Genomic DNA, 17325 nt, shown 5'->3' on the forward strand with positions numbered 1-17325 from the left:
GAATCAAAGTACAGTATAGAGCACATAAGCTCACTACAATGCAGTACAATTAAGAGCACAGGGCAGTACAGTAGCCTACACTAACTATAACAATACATGTATACCGGTAGTTCCACCGCTCAGTTCACACAGGTGTGATTTAAATGATGGTGCCTGGACAAAAATCACTCCTTGGGCTAAAAGCAGCCATAGCCACTTGCCCAAATGTGCCCAAAATGTGTACATTTATGGCCGTTTTTAGCTCAAGGAGGGTCAATCATGAAAACCTATATAGTTTGACATGTCACAAACATGCTACTTAAGGAATTCCACCAAGCTCAATGGATTTTACACAGTGGACTTTTGTAAATGGTGTGTGTGTGTAGTGTACAGTATTTAACACTAACCCTGGGTTTACATGACGCTCCTGATGTACTTGCCTGTTAAATATACTGTGAATAGAATCTTTTTGAATGATATTCCGTCCTTTCTGTAAAGTCTGCTAAACTGGAGAATCTCTGTCATGCCCATCATCACCACCACCACCACCACCCGCTCCTCGTCATCCAGAAGCACCTTTCTTGGTCCCCTTAGCTGGTTTGATTTACAGTATGTTCATGCATTACATTAAACAGCCCTGCTATTCATAACTGTGATCCTATTAGACAGATTATATGATTAGAGCCACATTAAGCTCAATTTATACTTGGTCACACCAACAGTTGTGTGACAAGAGTATAAATTGAAGAATTAGAATGCAGCTCTCGTCTATAAAAATCAATGAAGGACAGTATAGGAACCGGAAGGGAAACAGAGAGATCGCATTGTTCTGGATCTACAGTGCTTTAAGGCCAGGGGTTCTCAACCCGTGGGTCGCGACCCCTAAGGGGGTCCCCAAATTATTTGGGGGGGGGGTACCCAAATTATATATATATATATAAAAAAAAAATATATATATATATATATATATATATATATATATATATATATATATATATTGTAAAACCAATATTGATTTAACTCTGAGAGTGTACACTCCGTTAGGGTCCATTTGTTCACTCTCAGAGTTACAGACCCAAAAGGGTCCATTTGCTTCCAAACGATCATTTAGCTGTGGGGACCCCTAGCTGGGGGTCCCCGGACCCCACTTTGGGAACCACTGGTTTAGACTTTAGACACAAGCACACATCTGCCTGGTTTCTGGGTCAGTGGTTTAGAGTAACAGAATTAGAACATTTGCATGCGGTAATGGACGGTGAATAAATAAAAATGGTAAATAGTGCATGCATTTAAATGGCACCATTATCCAAAGTTCTTCACACACCGACGGCAGAGGAAACCATGCATGCACCAACCTGATAGGCCGGCGCAGTTAGGGGGTCCAGTGTCTTGCTCAAGGACACTGGCACTAACGAGCAAACTAACGAGCAAACTAACAAGTGACTGCTCTACGTCCTTCACCATTATTGCATGCATGGTGCAGCGTGGTTCAGACAAACACCACAACACATGGTCCTGGTGATGCTGTGCTTATAGTAACACACCATAGAAGAACACTGTGTGTGTGTGTGTGTGTGTGTGTGTGCGTGTGTGCGTGCGTGCGTGCGTGCGTGCGTGCGTGCGTGCGTGCGTGCGTGCGTGCGTGCGCTCAGGAAAGCTTCGACACTATAGAGCGTCGCAGTCCCTCCCCCTCTCAGAACGGACGAACGGCCCAGGAAGTAACTTACCATTCATTTCAGTCATAGCCAATTCAGTCCGTATTTATTTAAAGACCTTTTAAGGCTCGTACAAAGCCAACTCGAGTCGTGAGAAATCATGACAATAAACTAAATTTTTTGCACCGAATAAATAATCAGAAAGAATAAAAAAGGGGCAGGGTACAACACTGTGTACATACTTTTTGTCCAAAATGCTGAAACTACACTCCCATGAAGCATTGCGACTGACGTTCACTTCCTGGAAGGCTGGAATGAGAAATTGCCCGCGTTGTGCACTGGAGTCGTCAGTCGTGTAGTGTTTGTTCTTTGATTATAGTTTCTAGTCTACATTAAAAAGTTTATCTGTTCTTTTGTACCATAACATAAGTATGGTGCAGTGCTTTGTTCCCGACTGCAACCACCGGCCTGGGGTCAATATTTGCCGTTTCCACACTTTCCCGAAGAACAAGTCGGCGTTCACATTATGGACGAGACGTATACGATGATATCACAGCTTCAATGTTTGATACTTGATAACAAAAATAACAATCACAGCTTCAATGTAATGGATAGCATATGTTCTTACCTAATCATTACATTTTATATAAATCCAAAGGTACCTCATGATTTAAATAATGTATAATGTATTTTGTGTTACTCGACTACAATTAATTGAAAACCTTAGTTACCAGGCAGTTAGTTACTTTATAGATTTTGGTTATTATTACAAAATATACACTCTAATCTACAAGCTTACAACATGTCTCATTGTTTTGTGATAAATTGTATACATATAATAACTTGTGAAACATGACATTCTGCACAATGAGTACTACAAGTAACTTCTGATTACCTTGACTGTACTTAACAGAGTATTTCTACATTGCAATATTGATACTTTTACTTTTTTTACTAAAACAAATTGAGTACATGCACCACTGCATGGCCATTAAAATATTAATGTATGTGTGTGTGTGTGTGTGTGTGTGTGTGTGTGTGTGTGTGTGTGTGTGTGTGTGTGTGTGTGTGTGTGTGTGACTGTGTGTGTGTGAGATCTCCTGCTGTACACTACTGTATTTTAACATCAGTCATCATAAATAATGTTGTTACTTCTGGCTGGTACTTGTGTTCTCCCCTGCTGTTTATTAATTCGTTAATTAATTTGTAATTCCCACTATAACATGAATTGTTTGAGTCAGTTTGATTTATGTAGACGTAGAGAGATAAACGTTAGTTACTAATTCTGAACTCACCATAACTTTGTATGTCTTGTTCTTCATACTGGCTCTTACAGAGCCAATAAGCTGGCCTTGTGAAAAAGAACATGCCAGGACATGGCCAGACTCATAGTGGTTTTCACCGCGGCGGACACTCTTTTCTTCATTTTTAAAATACCGTAACATATTCGATAAAGAAATCATTGTACCTGCACATGTACCTGTAAACGGTATTAGAATACTAGTGTTCTAATATGGCGGGTCAACAGGGGGCAGTAACGATTTCCACGGAAACCGCAACCTCCACCAATCACAGACGTCGACATCACCGGATGTTTGGACTTTAGCATTCTGGGTAATGAAGTACTTCTCCGTGAGGTCGCGCATAAAGATCGTTTTTACTAAAACTAGAGTGATAGCATGCATGCTTGGGGTTTCTACAGGAGCATATAGAACCATTTTACAACCACGACCACAATGGTAAGTGTACATGGAATTGTTACGATATTATGGCTGATACGAGAATTCCCTATGGTCCAGGTGAATGGGATTTTTACTTCTGGGTCTGGCTCTGACGTCACTGCGGCGCTCTATAACTCTGGGGGGAGACCGCGATCGAACTGGGAGCTTCACGGTTGCCATCCAGCTGCTCTAACGGCCACTATCTCTACCCCTCTATTTTATTGTCTCCATTAGGCCGCGCACATGTGTGCATGATGTAGTCAATTGATGTAATCCTGCACGTTTTATCCAACATAGCTTTAACATCTCTCTCTCTCTCTCTCTCTCTCTCTCTCTCTCGTGGGTGGGGAAACGGTGTGTTTTTTTCATGGCTAACATTGACATGCAGGGGAGTGAGTCCCCGTGCTGTCATTGTGTCAACGTGGTCACTGTGTGGAGGAGCGCGGCCAAGCGTGACACCTGACTGACATGCAAATGGGGGAGAGGTGGACTTTAAGCAACATGACACCGTCTCGCTGCCCTCACTGTGTGCCCAGCGGCGGGGTTCACTCGATCACACACACATGCGCGCGTGAACGCATGCACGCACGCACGCACGCACACACAGTCTCACTGTAAACATGCATTGCCTACTGGTTCTCAAATATTTGAATGTCAAGGACACCCACATTTATATTTGGCTACAGACCGCCTCCATTTCAAAGGATTATGTGCATCCAAAATGCCCCCCCCCCCCCCCCCCATTTTAGTGGATGAGACCGAATCGCCTCGGGGGTGTTTTAGCTACATCTAGAGCTACTTCATGCTACATCCAAGATGGCCCCTGGGTGCATCGCTAAACGTGCTCCGTTGCTGCAAATCACTGGGCGCTCTGATTTAATAGTCCTAAAATACCCCCGGGCGTTCGTGGTGTCGTGTGTCAACAATGGCCTCAAAGCACCACTAGTGGCCGCCAGAGTGCTGCCTTTGTGCTAAACACTGATGTCACTGCTATTTCTGAGGGGCGTTGAAGATCATGGCATGTTGTGACTCTGTGCCAAGTCTATGGACTTTTTGATGTTTGTTATACGTTAAATATACATCTTGTGACTGATTCCGTTTTATTATACAATAACGCACAGAATTCATGTCTCGCGGAGGACGATGAGGATGATGATAGACGTGTCAGACTGTCAGCCACACCACTGAAATCACGAGAAGGCAAATTGACCTTTTAGAGACGGTATGACAGTGGAAATGATCAGGGACGAGTTTGAGCATTAATGGCATCATGGCAGTCGTCTCCGGACGAAGAAAACGCCAGCCAGTTAATAATAGAGAAGAAACTTGGACATTACGTATAGGTGGGTAAGGATAAAGATGACGATGCCACACCACTAAAAAGACGACAAGGCAATTCACTATTTAGGAGAGATGACGGTGGAATTGAATGAAAGTGACTCCGTGGCAGCCACAGTGGGCGCGCCTCACTTCACACGAGCGTCGTTTTTATTTATTTATTCATATAGCACTTCATGTGTCACAACGTGCATGCACAGACAGGACAGAATGTGCAATAAAAACAAGAATAGAGGGTATATGCGCATGCATCAAGTGAATGGCAGATTGAGTGGAAAAGCGAGTGGCAAAGTGAATTTGTTGTTGTTTGAAGTCATTTCATGCAATCAAATAGGACTTTTCTGTTTGGATGGTATGGGGCTGTCAAGGCCAGAAAGTCGTTTTTTGCCACTCAGTAGGCATTCCCGTTTCCCGCACACACACACACACAGTCACACACACACACACACACACACACACACACACACGCACGCACGCACGCACGCACGCACGCACACACGCACGCATACACACACACACACACACACACACACACACACACACACACACACTGTGCATTCCAGAGCCCAAGAGCTCGGAGGCCCGCACAACTTTAGTTACAATGCACAATTTATGGTCCTTTATAGGAGAACCTGGCCACCGTTTATACCGCGCATGCTCCCGTCCACTAAAATGAGTTCCGGTTTGCCGTCTGTTGGTTAAAAGCCTGGCAGGAGCATTTTGCACAGGTTGCAGTGATTTCTGGCTATGCGAGACTAGCACGTTAAGGATGCCAGTGTTAATCTAGTTAGTAGTTAATACATGTTTTTGCTGAAGTTGTTGTGATATTGTCAAACATACAGTATATCAGACCTATAGCTACTTCAGATTTCCCCAAAATAAATACATGCATTTGATTCAGTCTGAGGCTCTGACCAGAAGCAGAAGACATAAAACACGTACATCCCCACCACTCCAACAGACATAGAAATGACCCGAGGAGGGGATGTCAAAAGCAGAGGCTTATATCCCCTCCACCTCTCTGTCCCCCTGGATGGTATCCATTTCATCTGGCCAATTCCGGTTGTGAGGCTGCATGTCCCTGAGACTCCCAACTCAGTGGATATACTAACAGGATCAGTCAGATCAATGTCATGGCTGAACACTGGAAGAACAGGGTGACTGGGGACTTCAATGGAAGCCGCTCACCAGAATATGCTCAGGAATTGATTAGATGAAAAAAATAACAGAATCCGCCAAGGCAAGCGAGAGGCGTACCGTCTTGCAGGCGGTGGGGCTGAGCTTGATAAAGGATTCAGATTAATCTTGCCTTCACAGCAAGAAACAGATATTATGTTTGGTGTAAAATGCTACATGGGAGCTTGGCTGTGTTGCACCGAATGATACTCTGTGGAGGGACTGTTAATAAAGGACAGGAAATGAAATACACGCGGTTCAGGTTTGGCAGCGAGATTGTATCTCTAGTCTTTATTTTAATCTTTCTCTTCTTTTCTCTTCTTGCCTCTGTTCCCAGCTTCACACACACACACACACACACACACACACACACACACACACACACACACACACACACACACACACACTTACTGTAACTACTGGTTCTCATACATTTTCATGTCAAGGACATGACCCACATTTATATTTAGCCTCAACATTTTGTACCAAGAGAAGACTGTTTTTGCTCTACATGCACTTGTCTCAGAGTGCTGTGATGCCACACATTGTGAACTGTGTGGCAGTGAAGGTTTCCTCTCTCCATCCATCTCACTTGATGAGTGCTTTTAAATTGTCTAGGCAAATATTATTATGATTATCTTTCCTACATGCCAAAACCAATATCTCCACACTCTATGATCTCTTTGTGAATGTGTGTGAGCAGTGAGCACACCGGTTCATTCAATTGCATACCGATTATGTAACTAGAGATCGGGCCGCGTTCCGGCCGTCACAGCTGACCCAACTGATATGGCCATATATGGATATCTATTGCCTATTTTCACTACTTATTTTCTAATTTACGTAATATCTTCGATATTTATTTTAGAATATGTGTTTAAATTATTTTTGAAATAACTTAACAAGTTGACTGCCACCTGGTGGACGCAAGAGCCAACACTAGACTGCCGACCCGGATGTACTTCGTTTTAGTGTGTTGCACGCTGGATACAAGTCCGGCCTGGGCGCGAGATTGCTTTCCCTAGGATATGTCGGGGATTCGAGCACTGTGATTGGTTGTCAGTGGAGTAGGAAGCGCTGGGCTGTGTTTTGGACCGCACACAAGTGTTTATGCCTACTAGTACTCTAACTCTAACTCTAACCCTAACCCTAACCCTAACCTAACTCTAACCCTAACCCTAACCCTAACCCTAACCTAACTCTAACCCTAACCTAACTCTAACCCTAACCTAACCCTAACCCTAACCTTAACCTAACCCTAACCCTAACCTAACCCTAACCCTAACCTAACTCTAACCCTAACCCTAACCCTAACCTAACTCTAACCCTAACCCTAACCCTAACCCTAATAATAAACTCTAACCCTAACCCTAATCCAAAAACTATTAAAAAGTCTGCGGTTGTAAAACATTGGCGACAGTGGGGCGCGAACCAGCGAAGCATATATTACAAGTCGGCGTAGTAGTCCACTAGGCTAGCGAGGCAGCTGGCAGAATGGGGTTTGTGTTTATATTAGAAGGTGAAGTTCCGCCCGCGCGGGTGGCGCTTTCCTTGACTACTAGTAGTAGGGCGGGGCTTCGCCCCGCCCTACTACTACTAGCCGGTGTGGTAAAACAAGCGCTCCTTCCCCGACATATCTTAGGGAAAGCAATCTCGCGGCCTGGGCGGCCATCTTAGATGCTAAATAATTAGCGTCAAAGCTAGCAAGCTAAAATGAAGCCATCCTTGCTCTAGAAAGCGCCAATGTTCCAATCGGGATCACCGGATAATCAGCGAAGACCTCCGAACATCGCGCGTTATTCAGCTTTTTAGTCCGCCTGAATACAAGAAGTGAACGGCACTGCGGATGCGCGAAACCTGTCTAGGATCGCTGAAGAAGGAAAGGGCAAGCAAAAAAAAAAAGAAAAGAAAGGAAATCAGTGATCCGGTTTGATATCAATAATAAAGCTTATCTGACAGAACAATAGCGGTTGCCGGTTGGATTCTAATTGGTGGAACGTTCCGTCACGAGCAGTTAATTCATTAAAAGAAGATATTACCTCCGGATTGGCAATTTTCTTACTAATCTGACGTTATCTCCAATAACGGATACGGAGTGGTACAGTGGAACTATGGGTCATAGGCTCGTTCGCCTTCTTACAGAAGCCCACCACACACTGTGTATTCAGTGTTGGGTATATTATTTTATATTTGGAATATATGTCTTATTACTTATTACCTTAATTTTAAAGTAATGTATCATAAAATATTACTGTCTGAGCAAGAGTAATATATTAATATTACTATTACATGAATTACTTTTTTTTAAATGCTCAAATTGAACAATTCAATTTTTTGTATCATTCTAAATTATATAATGCGTAGACCAGTGGCGTATCTACAATAAGGCGAGGCCAAACGGCCGCCTAGCCAAATCCATTTTCAAACACGACAAACACCAGACCTGAGAACTATTAGTGGGCAGCGGATTGGCTGTTGCGCGTATAGAGCGTGTCCCTCAATCACCCATTGGAATGCAAATGCATGCCTTTCAGCCTTTGTAGCGTACTCATAGCGTATGAAAACAATGTTAAAGAGTTGCTTCAATGAAATATAGATTTAAGCTGAAAACGATATGTTTAATGGTGTTTTTTAGCGTTGTTCCATTTATCGCGCATGCCGTTACAATGAATCAACAAATGTAACTCTGGAACAGTGTCCACGTTCGATTTAATAACTCCCGGCCTGTTTCATCAATTGAAAAACTTGAAGTGGTTTATGATAGCAGGCATTTGTATGTCTGTTGCCTGAAAATATTACATATATGTAGGTAAAAGGATCTCTGAGTAAAAGAGTGAAACGTGCAGAGTGTTACAACCATGGCGGCTCTCCCCTACCCTTTATTTAATGATGTGTCATTATTATTTGTTAGTTGGCTTTGTTGCTAACAGACTTATGTTTCTTTAGCTAATTATGACAAATTATTTCACATGGGCTACAAATGTTTTCCAGATTTAATAACTTTGGTAGCCTATTTTGATGGTCTTTAAATGACATTTCCGATTTAAAGTTGTTAATTTAATTATTCAGTTTTAACTGGACACTCTGTGGAGTCAGAGTCAGTTGAGCAATCAGCTCGTCAATTTGGTCATCATGAAAGACAGATGTTTAGATCAAAATAAGCATTTTAGCGCATGGCCCAGCACGGACGCGGTCGGAGCTGCGATGAGCTCTGGATATTGTTATGTAATTTTTTCACCCGTACCACTCGTTATTAGATATCAATAGGGAAGAAAATAGTTAATCCAGGTTGAAACATGTGAGCTATTCTTCACACAGATGATGCTGTCTGTCCTTTTAATTTTGTTCTCATTTGTCTGAGCGGCCCAAGGTTCTGTTTACTAGTGTAGACCACTCCATTACTGTCATGCAGCCAGGGTTGGTTGCCATGGAGCGCCCATTTCGAGGTGTCCTTCGCAGTTCAATTATCATTCACATTCTACTTTGTGCCGAGGACGTTACCGTTGTCACACACTAATGTCATTTCCTCTCGACTTTGGGGCACCAGCTCCACCCTTGAAAGTCATAGCCGTAATCATCTCTCTGCAGAAGCTGTTGTTTGGTGGCTTAAACAATGAGACTGTCTAGACTAGAGGGTTTCAGGTCAAGGACCCGCAATTGCAGAAATTGATATTTACTTCATGACTACGGACCCGCATGTGAAAATATTTTACGCCTGTGATTTTGTGTCCGTAACTCAAAATGTGTTAAAATAACACGTGGCATCATCGCGAATGGTTCTGAACATTTTTTACTTTTTTTAATTAGGGCTTTAACCTGTATTTAACCTGTTCCACATTTAACTGGGCCAAAATTAGTTTTCTCCGACGGCTGGCTGGCATCTCCCTTAGAGAAAGGGTGAGTCACGCGGGAGAGACTCGGAGTAGAGCCGCTGCTCCTTCGCCTGGAAAGGAGCCAGCTTAGGTGGTTTGGGCATCTGGTTAGGATGCCTCTCAGGCGTCTCTCTAGGAAGCCCCCTGGAAGCCCCCCTGGAAGCCCCTTGGAAGCCCCGACTGGGGACCCACAGGGGTCCCCAGTCCCAACTTTGAAAAATAGTGGTCCAGATGTCTAGACTTGACCTAATTTTGTATGTTTGTTTGTTTGTTTGTTTCAAATCCATCTATGGCTGGCTATGACTGCCTCCCAAAGTTTACAGGCTTTGGATAGGCAACCCTGCCTAGCGGAGACCTGTGCTCCAAGGAGTGCACTTTTCTAGTTGTGTTTTGTTTCTGCCATTGGCACTGAGCTGCTGAGCTAATAAGAACCCAACAATTCATGCTGAATATGATACTCTTCTAAACTAATTAAAAAGTTCCTCAACCAGTGAATCGTCTGCCTTGGCAGGAAAATGTCTCCAAAATATTCTAATATTCTCCAAGTAGACGTCACAGATTTGTATTCTGTCCCGACTCCCTAGCCAGACGAGCCCCTTTGAAACTTCACAATGAAATGCACAATGTATAGCATTGTTTTGGCAAAGGCTTGTCAATCCAAATAATGCAGATCACTCCCACATTGCCTTGCAGTAAAACAAATCAACCAACATAATTTAATTCAGATAATGACAGACCCTTCACTACGGTACAGAATCACACTGAAGTTCATTACAGATTTTTTTTTGTTTTGCTTGAAGACGCAAAGTTCAAGTAAGCACTGCATTCCACACTTGCTTAGGCAAGTATTATTTGTTCAAATGGTGGTCCGTTCACCAGGCGGGCACTAAACAATGGTCAGGGGAATTGGCAGATTGCTCTCTCTTAGTTGCTGGTCACTGGCCAGACAAGGCTGCAGTCCATCAATGTATAGATTAAAGACATTACCATCTCCCCCCCCCTGGTCGATAGCAGGGTCTAATTCCCCCTGTGTTCCACACTTGACCTCCAGTCAATTCTTACTTTCCCCCACAGTGTCACACATTATTTCAGCTACTTGAAAGACCTGGCCAAGCTGTTTAAGATGAATGTCTTGTCAACAATTGCAAAGCAAAAAATAATACCGATATGGGAATTAGTTTTAATACCCCGGTAAAAAGCCATTTAGTCCCATTTTTTATATAATGCCACATTTTGTCTAATGTCTCTCTTCGTAATTAAATCAATTGATTGTGTCTTGTACGAAGGTATTGATTGGATCTAAATGATTACCTGTAGCATGTTTTCCAGATCAACTAGCATAGTGTCGGTGAGTCAACAGAGCGAGTTAAAGAAGCCAGCTCATGTTGCCAATTTACACGCATTATGAAGTTGAACAGCTCTTGTCTTTCACACAACAACACAGCACCAAGAAAAACAACTATAGAAGGAGATGGCTTATTTATTTCTCCTTTAAGTATGATACGTGTATGCTCATTATATGAATCCAACCTTACAAAAGCTACTGTACCAATACAGTACAGTATACCTATTGCACCGTATACTGTATGGCTTCAACGACAAGGATATTGTTGCTGGAAACCTTGTATATACCTGTGTTTCCAATGGACCCAACATAGTTATTTAGTCACAACTCTAATACTTTTAATTGGTATTTTTTAAATAACCTGTTGTTCCAATATCCACATTGTGGCCTTCACAGAGTGCTTCCACTTTTGACGGTCAGCTGCTGCAGTCCTCACTTCGGACCGTGATTTCCATCCTGCTTATTTTCTTTCTTTCTCAACTCTATGCCTCCAGGCGGTCTTTATTGGTCTTCTTTTTATTTGTTTCCCTTCTGGTGCCCATGCATGCAGTCATTGGCTATGTTGCAGTTGCGGACCATGCAATGTTGAAAGATGAGATAAAAGGTTTCTGCCCTAATAGTTAGTCAGTCACATCATAATTTGTATTGAGTGGAAAGATGTACATATACGTATACAGCGCTGACAGATTTCCACATTACAGAGGCATAATCTAGAGACCAATAACACATTCGCATCATTGATTCAGTATATGGCTATCGCCCAGCTCTGTCATTAATTATCCCATCTCACCTGTGTAATATTGAAGAGCAACTCCATTTCATTTACAATATGTTCATATTTACAGCCTGATGTGAACATTATGCAGTACCACATACTCCTGCCAAAGCCAAGTTCTTCTCTGTTGTCCAAACATAGCTTAAAGGGATTGTGCCATTTAAAAAAAGGTTTTTGAATTTTTTTTTAGGTTTTCTAATCTCAATTGCACCCAAAAAACATGAACTTTTAACATTCAGTAGATTTTCTGTGATCTGGGGTTTTCTGGCTCAAACAGGTGCTCTGATTTGACGGCAGTTTGTGATGTAAGAGCCTGCAAATCCCATTATGTCAATGGGATTTGCCAGCAGATGTCACTGTTTTCACTGTGTTGCCTGTTTTCATTGTAGCTCAAAAGGCTTCCAAACCCCAAAGAAAACTTCAGACCACAGAAAATCCACTGAATGTTCAAAGTTCAGGTTTTTTTGGGTGTAATTGAGGTCATAAAACCTAAAACAAAAACAAATGAAAATAAATGTCATAAAACCTTTAAACAACTCAGTTTCCAAGAAGAATGTCGAGGTATGAGACGGCAAACAAGTGAAAAATAAGTATAGATCACGGCCTGTCCAAGGCATCTATAACGAGTAGGCCTAAATCAGTGTTGGTTGTAGTTGTAGTGTTTTGTTCTTACTGGAAATAAAAACGCCTGGGTTTCCGAGGCTAGTTGTATTATAGTGTGAGAGGTGGACAGTGGAAGCATGTGGGACTCTGTCAACGCAGCCTTTTGTTCTGGATAAGTACCACTTGAGTTTTGCAAAAGCATGAGCTCTTGCACCACCGCGCCTCTTTGGGCCTGGGGATGTACAGATCAATTCAGTACATCTTTCCTGCTCTACTCCATACATTTCTGCTTCCTCTCAATCAAGCTCTGCTGAATTGTAACCAGTATACTTGGCAGAGAAATGTAAAAGCGAAATCTTAATTATTCTACTTTCAATTATTATTGTTGTTTCTGTAATTTTTATCCCATGATTTTGAAACCCATTGTTTCACCCAGTGTAAATTGCCCAAGCTATATAGAGACAATATACATTTCCTATTTATCGACATATATATGCAACATATATGAACCTGAATATGGCATATATATATATGCAGCATAGGCTATATTCTGCATATACTTGCCATACATTGGCAAAGTACGTTAATATATTTAAAACAAAACCATAGCACCGCCATTATTAGCCTTTTCAAAATCAGTGGTTGATAGTACATCAATACAAACACCTGTCTACAGTATTTAAACATGACTCATTCAGCAGTAGTTATAGCCTCCAAAGTATTGACATTAAGGTCCTTGCAGACTGGACGCGTTTTGTAGGAAAACCGACAGAAGAACGCTGCTAAAAGTCCCAAAAACGCAGCGGTGTGCCCAGGACCTTTAATATCTGCATACATATACAGAGGGCAATAAACCTGGACTTCTCTCCCTGTCATGCCTTGATCCTATACTCCCAAAGGCAGAAACCGTGTGCTCGCAGAATGCTTCATGATGACAAATCCAAGCACCGCTGAATTACTGTTCCTGTGCGTCGGGGAGAATGTTTCACCTCATGTTCTTTTATACCCTATTTCGCTGTATGGCAGGGTCGAGCAAAAGCAGACAATTGGCAAGATTTAATACCATTGCCGTGGTGGTGTAGCGTGTCAGCTTGTAGATCGGCTATTTGCTAAATGTCTTGATTCTGGCGTAGCCTATAAGGACATACAGCCTGGAACTACTCACCTATGCTTTCTATGGCATATAGGCAGCTGTGCGCAGCTGCTGGACATGAGACTAATTAGAGCGACAGAGAGAGAGAGAAAGGAATGTGTGTGTGTGTGTGTACGGGTGTGCGCGTGTGAGCGTCAATTTAACAAAGGTGCAGACGATCAGAAATCAGCAGAGAGTGATCGACGTTTGCGCTACTCTATGCCGTATTGAAGTGGACAGACTTTTTCTTTTTCACCCTGGAAATAAAAACGTCTGAGGTTTCCGAGGCTAATAAGGACATGACACAAAGTGTGACGCCATGCAGGTTGAAAGTGGATTCATAAATATCATTGAACTGATGAAAAGCATTAACAACACACAACTTGTGGCCTGCAGCTCGGGCCGTGGCTCAAGTGGTCCATGAGGCACCTTGGCCGGTAGTCCCAGTCTGTCAGTGTGCCGCGGGCTCGACTCCCGAAGTAGTGCACAACTGCTGTCATCAACAACCTAATACTATTTAATAATTAAACGGCTATCAATGATGCAGGCAGGAGGTACTATACTGTAGATGCATGTGATGATGTCTGCTCACAGCGGGAGGTATAGGCCTACTACTGTACAATACATGCATGTGATGATGTCTGCTCACAGCAGCATGTACTACTGTACATGCATGTGATGATGTCTGCTCACAGCGGGAGGTACCACTGTACCTCCTACTGTACTATACTGTACATCCTCACAATGCAGAGAAAGAAAGCCCTTCCTTCCCACACACACCTTGCCTCCGGAGGACGAATGTCTGTGAGAAGCTGGTCGAGAAGTGGAATGATTTTTATCAAGCGATCAATCCGTCCTCCCACACAGACCGCGGCCTCCATCACCATTCCAGTTTAGTCCATCACTTTTACTCTCTAGTTCCAAGTCCAATTCTTTATTCTGCACACTCATTCGCTCACTCTTTTTAAGACACTGCAACGCAAGTCTCCCTTTCCTTTTCCTTTTCCTTTCTCGTCAGTGCAGATTCCAGCTTGCTCGCTGCCAAAACTGTGAGCACTGCAGTAAGTCTTCTTCCTACAAGCCATGGCAGTTCAAATGCAAATAGTATACCCAATTATTGCATTGCGTTTAAAGTCTCCAGGTTTTCTTCCGGATATGTATGAACCTTATTTACTATGACACTATGGCATAATAATTATGAGTCCAACTATTGGTTCTCAAATGTTATATTTGCCAGGCCCCCCTTAACTCTGAGTGTTACAGGTCCATTTGGTTCCATTTGTTCACTCTCAGAGTTACAGACCTGTTGTGGTCATTCAGGGCTGTTTATTGTGTTACTGTGTATGTCACAAGTGGCACATATATATTCTTTTTACAAAAATGTCCACCACAAGCCAGCATGGTGATGATGACCCCTGATAACGCATCATGGCATTCAGAGCATTATTACAACACACATGAGGACACAAATAGTGCCTCTGCCCACAACTGGCAATGAGGAGGAAAGCAGCCCAGGTTCAACAGATAAGCTCTTCTTCCATCCCTCCACTCAGAACATTCAAACAAGGAAAACCCGCAGCAAGAATAAATAAAAAGCGCAACCAATTTGACATGACTGAATATAATCTTCAGATGAATACAATATAGTCAGTGTATCTATAGCATGGCAAGCTTTTGTTTCACTTGAAGCTGACACACATAAATACCTTTGCTTATTATTATTTATGACTCACCTAGTGTTGAGGCTCACAGCCGGACAGAGGAGCAGTAAGCAAAGAGCTTGGATGGATTTCATAGCCGTGCTGTGGTCTCACTCTCCCGTTCGCTCTCCTGTAATCAGTTGCTTTCTTCTGTCTCTCTAGTTGTTAGCACACCCTCACACAAGCAGACACACACACACACACACACACACAGACACACAAGCAGTGAGGCAGACAGATGCAACACAGTGGCTGGGACTGGGAGAGAGGAGGGAGGATCTGTGGCTTTAAATAACGCAGGCAGCCATGGCACACGGAGAGACTCGCTAATTTAATGGGAATGAACGGGAAGGGCTGAATCTTACAAGACAGGCAGAGAGAGAGACAGAGAGAGAGAGAGAGAGAGAGAGAGAGAGAGAGAGAGAGAGAGAGAGAGAGAGAGAGAGAGGGAGAGGGAGGGGAGTGATTTGGAGAGCCCGGTTCGGTTCAGCCATTGGCTAGAGGTTTGCTCTCTCTCTCTCTCTCTCTCTCTCTCTCTCTCTCTCTCTCTCTCTCTGAAGTGAGAGACTCAGACAGCAGAACAATTAAACTGGCAGCTGACCGGTCACCGGGTGCAATAAGCATAAGGGTCAACGAAGACCCTTCCTTATTCCTTCCCTTTTCTTTTCGCTACTCACTCGGTTAAGTAAAACATAGCCGTTGTGACTATAGGGATGTCCGGATCACGTTTTTTTGCTGCCGATCCGATTCCGATCATTTGATTTTGAGCATATGCAGATAGCGATTTTTCCAAATCCAATATTTATATATTATAATAACACGTTTATGCCATATATCACAATAGTACAATATCCCAAATGACAGACTATCCAGTCTAATATCATGATATGGATATAATAATAATATTGATACTAGGGATGTCCCGATCACGTGTTTTGGCTCCGGATCCAATTCCGATCATTTGAAAATGACCCGATCACCCGATCCGATCGCAACCCCAGTTGCCATTCTGCACTGTGATTGGCTGAACATTGCGGGTTAATGAAGAAATAATGTAGGCCTACTATGGCCGAAACAGGATATATTCAAAAGACTGATTCGTGTCTGTACACAATTAATATATGTGACAGGCCTATGAACCAGTTGTCTCACGTATAGTCAGACAGCTATTCCAGAATCTCCGAATGCTACCCGTAGAACTACACAAAAGCCGAGACCCGGAAGCTGCAAGAAAATCTCTTTTAAAATGTCTACATTTTTATTTTAGAATTTCCATTTCTGACAAAAACGGAAGCGGGGAGGAGGTACGTGTCACACATACGCTTTATCCTCTGATCATGTATCAGATGAAGTTTATTTAATTTTTTTAACTATGAATGTGTAAACATGCCTGGAGAAGGCCACTTGCTTTCAATTAGGCTTTCTACTTCACATTTTTATTGACCTTGTGTATCATTTTCAGAATATTTTTGTATGTGAAAATGTATTAATGCCTATAATGCCTACATCTAGTCATTTCATTTGTCAATACTGTATACGCGTGACATGAGTCATAATAGGGGCTGCCTGTTTGTATTGATTTATCCAACTCTAGCAGCATACATGTAATAGTCATTCTAACAATTTACACAATTCCCTATACCCCAGTATTCTTTTAAACTCACACTGGCAAAAGGTCAACATGATATGTGACCAAGCTGTATATTTGCTGATCAGCAAAATCAACAAATGCAGACGCAGCAATAAAGCCTTATTTCCTTGATATAATGCATGCATCTTCTCATGCGGTTTATTTTAAGTTTTCTTTCACATATACATATACCCTACTGTAGGTTGATTTATACATGCAGTTGTACACACAGTACATACACTGCTCTGAGCATTGACTCGTAGTAGAGTCGCTGCTTCTTCGCTTGGAATTGAGCCAGCTTAATGGGGCATCTGGTTAGGATGCCTCTCGGGCGTCTCCCTAGGGAGGTCCTTGATGCATGTCCCGCTGGGGGGAGACCCCGGGGGAGACCAATGATGA

General features: G+C 42.7%; 1 protein-coding gene across 1 annotated transcript in view; it reads right to left on the reverse strand.

Annotated features, from left to right (window-relative positions):
- The window catches only part of LOC308320824 (leucine zipper protein 2-like), a gene marked incomplete at both ends in the record, with an annotated part of 135961 nt that extends 120570 nt beyond the window's left edge, over positions 1–15391 (reverse strand). Inside the window, one exon of the mRNA XM_080771506.1 lies at positions 15330–15391. Coding sequence (XP_080627632.1) covers positions 15330–15391 — 62 coding nt within the window. The remainder of the gene's footprint in view (positions 1–15329) is intronic.
- Positions 15392–17325: the final 1934 nt, after the last annotated feature.

This window comes from Protomyctophum bolini, assembly GCF_963924005.1.
Source record: "Protomyctophum bolini genome assembly, chromosome: 1".
Classification (NCBI taxonomy): domain Eukaryota; kingdom Metazoa; phylum Chordata; class Actinopteri; order Myctophiformes; family Myctophidae; genus Protomyctophum; species Protomyctophum bolini.